The 8,555-nt window shown below is 37.3% G+C and overlaps 1 protein-coding gene across 2 annotated transcripts in view; it reads left to right on the top strand.

Moving 5' to 3' along the window:
- Positions 1-8,505, top strand: part of LOC107557514 (collagen alpha-5(IV) chain) — a 53,347-nt gene extending 44,842 nt beyond the window's left edge. For both annotated transcript variants that reach the window (XM_016240957.1, XM_016240956.1), the window contains 8 exons: positions 588-659; positions 750-878; positions 977-1,075; positions 2,254-2,466; positions 2,573-2,750; positions 2,848-2,962; positions 7,373-7,545; positions 7,677-8,505. In XM_016240957.1, the coding sequence (XP_016096443.1) occupies positions 588-659; positions 750-878; positions 977-1,075; positions 2,254-2,466; positions 2,573-2,750; positions 2,848-2,962; positions 7,373-7,545; positions 7,677-7,758 (1,061 nt within the window). In that variant the 3' untranslated portion in view covers positions 7,759-8,505. The remainder of the gene's footprint in view (positions 1-587; positions 660-749; positions 879-976; positions 1,076-2,253; positions 2,467-2,572; positions 2,751-2,847; positions 2,963-7,372; positions 7,546-7,676) is intronic.
- The last annotated feature ends 50 nt before the right edge of the window (positions 8,506-8,555 follow it).

Raw genomic sequence — 8,555 nt, 5'->3', positions numbered from 1 at the left:
CATTTATAAATTCAATATATATATATATATATTATTTCATTTCCATTTCGTTTGTTGAAGTATTAAAATAACTAAAATTAAATAAAACTAAAAGCTTAAAAGACCTATACAGACATAATAAATTCAGACATAATTTAACTAAAATTAAAATAAATAAATACAAATAAAACAAATCAAATGACAGTAGTTTATCAGTAATCCTAAAAAATAACACTGCCAAACACATGCTAAAAAACAACAACTTACTTACACATAGTAAGAAATGGTTATAAAAACTGAAACAGAAGCGAAACAAGTAATAGGAAAGAGGAGAAATAAAAAGCTATACTTATTTATCAGGACTAAATTACATTTTGAAATATATTAACATAGAAAGTAATAATTTTAAATTTGACAGTTTTAGTATATTTTTGATCAAATAAACTGATTCTTCATAATTCTTCTTTTGTGTTCCACACAAAAAATAACAGCATACATGTCTGGAACAACATCAAAGTGAATCTATAATAAAATGTGTAAATGTTAATGCAGGTTGTGAAGCTTTATTTATGAAAGAGCCTTATCCATGTAACCTCTGCATGTTATAGGATCTAAAGGACAGCCTGGTCTTCCTGGAGCTAATGGCATCTCCGGAGAACGTGGCGACGCTGGAACAACAGGTGTGTCATTTTAAAACCCGGATATTTTTCCCTTTACAAATCCAATAAAAATGCATCGTCTAATACTCCTCTCCCCTCTGTTGACCACAGGACCTCCTGGTGACCCAGGTTATGCTCCAGAGCCTATTATTTTGAAGGGGGAGCGTGGTCCACCTGGACCACCTGGTATTCCAGGCAGCAGAGGCCCATCAGGCCCCTTGGGATTACAGGGTCTTCCGGGTTAGTGGATACATTTAGACTATACAGTACAGTCAAGAAAGATACTATATCTGATACCTGATCTTTTTCCTCATGTCTGATGTCACTTCTGCCTTCAGGTTCACCTGGCAACCCCGGAGACTCAGGTCCAATGGGACCTCCAGGATTTACCGGCTCACAAGGAAGGAAGGGAAATGCAGGACCAGCTGGACAACCAGGTAATGTTATCCATTATGTGGGTCCAAGATGTGGCTTGGTGGGTAGACATGTTGCACAAGGCCTACCCAAATCCAGCTTGGGTCATTTTCCAGTACTTGGTGCATCTCTACTGTCTTCTTCAATTAAAAGGCCTTTAAAGATTCAAGTAAAAAAAAATGTAAAGGGGTAATTCACCCAAAACTTAAAATGTGACCCTGGACCACAAAACCAGTAATAAGTAGCACAGGTATATTTGTAGCAATAGCCAAAAATACATTGTATGGGTCAAAATTATTGATTTTTCTTTTATGCCAAAAACCATTAGGATATTAAGTAAAGATCATGTTCTATGAAGATATTTTGTAAATTTCCTACTGTAAATATATCAAAACTTAATTTTTGATTAGTAATATGCATTGCTAAAGACTTCATTGGGACAACTTTAAAGGCGATTTTTGCACCCTCAGATTCAAGATTTTCAAATAGTTGTATCTCGGCCAAATAGTGTCATATCCTAACAAACCATACATCAATAGAAAGCTTATTTATTCAGCTTTCATACGATGTATAAATCTCAATTTCGAAAAATTGACCCTTATGACTGGTTTTGTGGTCCAGAGTCACATATAAGGGTGAGTAAATGATGACAGAATTTAAATTTTTGGGTGAACTTTCCCTTTAAAGATCATCCTTAACGTTGGTGGCTATTGGTGGGAAGTCGTGGCCTAATGGTTAGAGAGTCGGACTCGTAACCCAAAGGTTGCGGATTCAAGTCTCGTACTGGCAGGGGTTGTAGGTGGGGGGCGGGGATGTACAGCGCTCTCTCTCGTACTGGCAGGGATTGTAGGTGGGGGGAGTGAATGTACAGCGCTCTCTCCCACCTTCAATACCACAACTGAGGTGCCCATGAGCAAGGCACCGGACCCCCAACTGCTCCCCGGGCGCTGCAGCAAAAATGGCTGCCCACTGCTCCGGGTGTGTGTTCACGGTGTGTGTGTTCACTGCTGTGTGTGTGCACTTTGGATGGGATAAATGCAGAGCACAAATTCCGAGTATGGGTCACCATACTTGGTCACATGTCATGTCATGTCACGTCACTTCACATTATTCTTTCTTTATATTTTCGGAACAGGAAGCTTATAAACAGTGCCTGAATCTTCTCCACTTCCATGTCTAAGCAAGACAAAATTATTTACAGGTCCGCGTGGTTACCCCGGCCCTCCTGGTCCAGAAGGGATTCAGGGCCCTCCAGGTATCACAGGATCATCGTCTGCCGCACACGGTTTTCTGATCACACGCCACAGTCAGACCACAGACGTGCCAACGTGTCCTGGTGATACAAAACTCATCTATGATGGCTATTCTCTACTCTATGTGCAAGGCAACGAGAGGGCGCACGGACAGGACCTGGGTGAGTGACCCCAAAACACACAGAGCACATACACGTAGCATTTCCTTTCTCACATCACATGTATCATGACTAATATGTTTTTTAAATTAATTCAAACAAACATCAGGTACGGCTGGTAGTTGTCTGCGTCGTTTCAGCACAATGCCTTTCATGTTCTGCAACATCAACAATGTCTGCAACTTCGCTTCCCGCAATGACTACTCCTATTGGCTGTCCACACCACAGTCCATGCCCATGAACATGGCGCCTATCACTGGAGAGAGGATCAAACCTTTCATCAGTCGGTAAGAGACTGATGATGAGTAGGAGTGGGATCTGTGGTTAGGCTTCTTTACCTTAATCCATTGCATTACCTGAATCATTTTGTATGTGTGTGTGCAGGTGCTCTGTGTGCGAAACTCCAGCCATGGTGATTGCTATACACAGCCAGACCATTCAGGTGCCATCCTGCCCGGCCTACTGGGACATACTCTGGATCGGTTACTCCTTCATGATGGTATGTACCATGTAGAATCTGTGGGGAATTCATTTAGAAGGAATTGAACGTTAGTTATATTAGTAAACATTTGCCTGCCAAATCAAAGTCTAACCAACATGTAAGAAGCCATTTTATCATGTGACTAGAGAACCATAAAACAGCTGACCAATTCAGATCAGAAGTCCTCAACCTTTTAACCTTATTTACTGAATAAGGATTAAAGACTGAGGGTGCTGCAGCACCCCCTGGAGTGTAGCCCACGAAAAAATGGGGGAGCTGGGGGTGCGGTGTTAAAAATAAATGAATGAACAATATGTAATACAAAATAAATAGTATACATTTTATTAATTAGTATATTCATTAAAATTCATTGAAAAAAGTAGCCTAAGCCTACAATGACAAGAAGCAACGGTTAAATATGAGTTAAGTTGAATCAAATTGACTGTGAAAGTCGTTTCAACTGATTAAACGTATTAAACTGACTTAAAAAAATCATTTGTTGCCATGATTTTTGGATTATATTATAACCTGTAACATGTCTCTGCCGTACCCATATTAAGAATTAACAACAATTTCTACAGACAGCAGAGAAAGAGCGAGAGCGTCTACCTCAGCAGCAACTAATCTGGCATTCTCACATCTGTAGCGCTTATTTTGATCTTTTTTCCTATTCTTGAAACAAAATTAATTCTTAAGGTTGATTCAATATTACTCTTAATGAAACACACACATACACAACATCAACAATGCTACAATGACAAAGTCGCTTATATTAAACAAAACTTTTATGAACAGACAAGAACAAATAAGATTAGTGGCGTAGCGTCTGGTTATGCAGGGTATGCAGGGGCATATGGTCCCGGGCAGTTTGGGGGCAACGAGGGAACGGATAGAGCCCTGCACGACCCTTGTCCAACAGCTTTATGAGAATTCTCAGCCCAAGTCTGACTGGATACCGTGACTTTTCTCTCTCTCTCTCTCTCCCCCATTACACAGCTATTAAAATAGTTCAGTTTTGGTTTTTAATGGCAAAGTGGTCATATTTATTTTTGTTTCTTTATTAAGTTAATTTAGAAATATGTTTGGAACATTTTATGTTTGTTAAATTCAAGTTTTAGTTTTTTAAAGGAACGACCAAGCGGCAGCGGTAGACAGTGAGCTGAGCATTATATGTTTGATCAATTTAGCCTTCTCAAACCAACACGACTTGCCTAAAATAAACAGACATAAAACACTTCATGCATTTCACAGTACTCATTTTAACATTTAACCAAGATAAACGAGCGCTGTTAGGTGCATATCCAATCGTTTGCACGGAGAGTGGAAGCTAAAGCGCGCTCTGCAGGACATGGCGGTGCCAGCGCGATCACTTGCATTTTTTTTGTAAGAACAGCGGAAACTTAAAAATACGCCGTCATTTTTGCTCATAAAGGTAATAGTATACATAATTCGGAACTGCAAAGGGTCTACTTGTATTTGTGTGCACTCACAATATCAGCAAAACCTAGTGCTTTTGTAAAATAAGGAAAACAAACAGGATATGCGCTTTCTGTCCTCTTAGTCTTAAGCAGGAGTGCTTCACCGACATGATAAATATATTTATAGAATGCTTTAAATTACTATTTCAAAACGAAATAATTCAAATCGAAAACAAAAACTCTTTCATTATGTAATCCGTAAAGATGCATTTCTCTCTAAAGGCACATCCAATGAGGATGGATAGTCAACATTGACTCAGAAAACATTACAAATACAAAACAAATATCCCCTCACTATTTTTGACTTTTTTTGTTTGTTTTTTATTGTATTATATATTTTTTGTTTGTTTGTTTTTTAGGCTGATGTGCCAAAATTGTGTTTGCATTCAGTAGCCTATATGGCAGTATTTTTGTGCCATGTTTAAAACACATTTTACATTGTACACATTTTTTGCATATGGGCCCGGGGCTGACTTGCTACGCCACTGAATACCCGCGTTGTAACACAAATAAATGTAAGGTTTTTGGATTTTCCCCTTACTTTAAATGCATGCTTAAGGCTCATTATTATTAATCGAAAACAACAACAACAACAAAAACATTCAACTTTGAACTTTTATTAACAAAATAAATTAGGATATGTTTTACTCGCGTTTAACACAAATAAATAGCCTATGGATTACCCCCCCCCCCCCTCCCGTTTTATTTCTCAGCCCCCCCCCAGCTCAAAATACGTTCCCACGGCTATGATTAAAGATAAGCATTTTTAAACATATTTTAACTTATTTTTTCCAAATACAACATTTTAGTTTATAATTATTAGTAATATACGTAAATACCTATGGTCTATTAAGATTTTATTCATTTATATGACTTTTCTAGGTCTGGAAATCAAACTTTTAGAAAGAGGCTACGTCTTATATCCAGGTTTTTAAGACTGTAGGAATCCTGGTTCTTTAAAGAAAAAAAACAGTTGTTGAGGAGGTGAATAAATATAAGGAATATCTTGATTTTGAGTTGTTTTAGTTTATTTTGTTTTTGTTTCATTATTGTTATTTGATATCGTCTTAGGCACTCTAGCTAGTCCCGGCCTCCTGATTCAGAAACACCCCCTTTCGGGCTCTGTCTTTACATTTATTTTGAAAGATGAAGCTGCGATTATGGTAAGGGGCGTTACATTTCCGACGAGTGCTTGCGGTGTTCGGCCAATCACAATGCACTGGGTCAGCTGGCCAATCAGAGCAGACTGCGCTTGTCGGAAGGAGGGACTTTGTAGAAAACGAAGCGAAGATTTGCATTTTGATGGCCCAAGCGCCAGTCTGTCACTTTAAGACAATATATTGACACACATCGGATTTTCTCCCAACCGTTCTCCTCCACTTAAGACATAAACTGTGTTTAAGTAAATACTCTCCAATTTGATCGTTTGGCCATGCGCCCAAAGCTCAAAGTGTAATTTGTTTGTCCGTTTTGGAGCGCGCCGCGAATACGAAACGCAGCTAGTTTTTAATAGCTTTACCTCATGTCTTCTTTTGTATAATCCTTAAAAGCCAAAATCGAAATTAAAAAAATAAAATTAGCTTAAATAAAAGAGCCACAGGACTAAAGTGTAAGCAGATGTTTGAATGTTTAGTTCTCTGCTATCATAATTAAACAGGGCTTTCGTGTTGCGCGTGCTGAAGCTCCTCTGCGTGAGCGCGATCTCGCTTCTGATTTGCGAATAGCAAAAATGCATCATAGACAAATGTTTGAAAAACAGCTGGCGACTCTGGTGAGATAAAATTTGCAATATAATGTATATATAGCAATAATAAATGTATGTGTGTTTTATTAATTTCTCCAGTACAGATAGCAGAACCATTAACGTCAGAGCTTATCAATACTCCAGTCTTTCATAATTTAGCCCCGGTACCGATTAAATACTGAGTTTCGGTACCCATCCCTATTTAAGACCATTGTGACAAAATGTTCAAACTGCTGAGTTTGCTGGGTTCAGATGGAGTAACCCTGAGAAAACTAGACAAAAATAAAAAAAAAGGTTGAAACCAATAATGAAGTTATGTACAATGTGTATAATTAAGCAAGGAAAGCATAGTAATCTTCAGTGTTGGGGGTAACGCATTACATGTAATGCGAGTTACGTAATCAGATTACTTTTTAATTTACAAGAAAATATCTTTGTTACTTTTTCAAATAAGTAACGCCAGTTACTTTCCTTCCCATTTATTGATTGAAAGCTCTCCAGTCCCCATGTTGTGAGAAATCGGGAGTAAGATGTTACTGTAGTTCTAGAATAAATATGAACATGCATTAAAAAGATTTAGTTTTCCTCAAAATTAATAAAAACATTTAAAAGCAACTCAGAATATGACTCAAAGCTGCAATAATTAAATAAGTTAAATAATACAAATATCCTTTTTGTATTTAAGCCCAATTTATTAACCAATTTGCTGCTGACCTTTGATGATCCAATTCAACCATACTATTAAGCAAAAGTTACACAAGATAAACTAACATTTCTTCTTCTTTTTTATTGCTGAAGAGTGAATTTTCCTTCAGCCTGAGGCTTTTGGTGTGAAAGGGCTTTTACATTTGCCAAAAATATAACTTTTTATATTAAAAGCAAACAAGCAAGCCCAGCCCAGATTTAAAAAGTAACGCAAAAGTAACGTGACGCATTACTTTCAATAACAAGTAATTAAGTAATGTAATTAGTTTTTTTTTTTTGTAACTTTAAGTAACTTTCCCCAACACTGGTAATATTTCTACTTGTTTTCATCACTTCACATTTTTAAACTCTTCAAGTCGAAGTTGAAATTTTGTTAAAAAATAAAAACGACATATAAATACAAAGATTGCGTTAATAAGAGTTGGCATATTTTTCAAAGATCTCAGACATCCTTGTTGGTTTTTGCCTCACATTCATTGCTCATCTTGCTCTGTGTAACAGCACACCAGTGCAGGTGCTGAGGGCTCAGGTCAGGCTCTTGCCTCTCCCGGTTCCTGTCTGGAGGAGTTCCGCTCGTCTCCGTTCATCGAGTGCCACGGTCGAGGCACCTGCAATTATTACAGCAACTCGTACAGCTTCTGGCTGGCCACTGTGGATGTGAATGAAATGTTCAGGTAATATTTCATTCAAAACAACAATCCTCGAAAATATTCTTGGCAACTTTCTTGAAAAACTGTGCAAATGTCACACTGTCTTAAAGTAAAAAGATGTCTATCAGAGTATTTTTTTCTCTCTGCCCATACAGAAAGCCGCAGTCAGAGACACTAAAAGCTGGAAACTTGGAGACCCGTGTGAGCCGCTGTATTGTGTGTATGAAGAGGACGTAACCTAGTGACATTTTTGCAGTCTGTTGTTGTTGTTGTTGGGGATCAGCCATCACTTGCAACGACTGCGGCCATCATGCTGATTACCAGTGAAGTTCCATTGGTGCAGTATCTTCACATTTAACTCTATGGTGCTACTGTGCAACACAGCAAAAGAAACTGAACAAAATAAATGAATTATTAGTCTTTTTTTATTTTTTAAAGAAGTACCTCAAAAGAAACATGCAGATCCAGCAAGGTGCCATGGCAGTTGTGACACAATGTGCATTAGATTTTTTCTCTAGAGATCCTTTTCATGTAATATTTTCCTACAAGAATTTTAATGTTGGTACACACATTTTTTGGGGGAGAAGTGCTCTCTGACTTTTTTCCTTTTTTTCTCTCGAGTGGAATTGTCTCCATGTTACCAAATCGGCACTTTGAACATCAAAGAGATGAAATGCACTGAAGCGTTACATTAATGGGACTGCTTTTTTAAGGCTATAATTTTTTCCCCCCAATCACTTTTTCTTCTTTATTGGTGGTACTAACACTGCTGTATCAGGACTTTTTAGCAATGTGTCATTTATCTCTTTGTAAGTAATAAAATGTGTATATTGTGTAAAACACCTTTTTAGCGTAAAACAAAACAGAGCTTTTTAATGAATTTATGGGACCTTTGTTTTATTCACATATTAGTTCCACATTCATTTACAACATTTGTACAAAGAACTTTCTTTAAATGAAACAGTATTATATATATATATATATATATATATATATATATATATATATATATATATATATATATATATTAAAAA

Source organism: Sinocyclocheilus grahami, unplaced genomic scaffold (genome assembly GCF_001515645.1).
Source record: "Sinocyclocheilus grahami isolate Dianchi unplaced genomic scaffold, SAMN03320097.WGS_v1.1 scaffold605.1, whole genome shotgun sequence".
NCBI lineage: Eukaryota > Metazoa > Chordata > Actinopteri > Cypriniformes > Cyprinidae > Sinocyclocheilus > Sinocyclocheilus grahami.
This window is presented reverse-complemented; position numbering and strand designations above follow the sequence as displayed.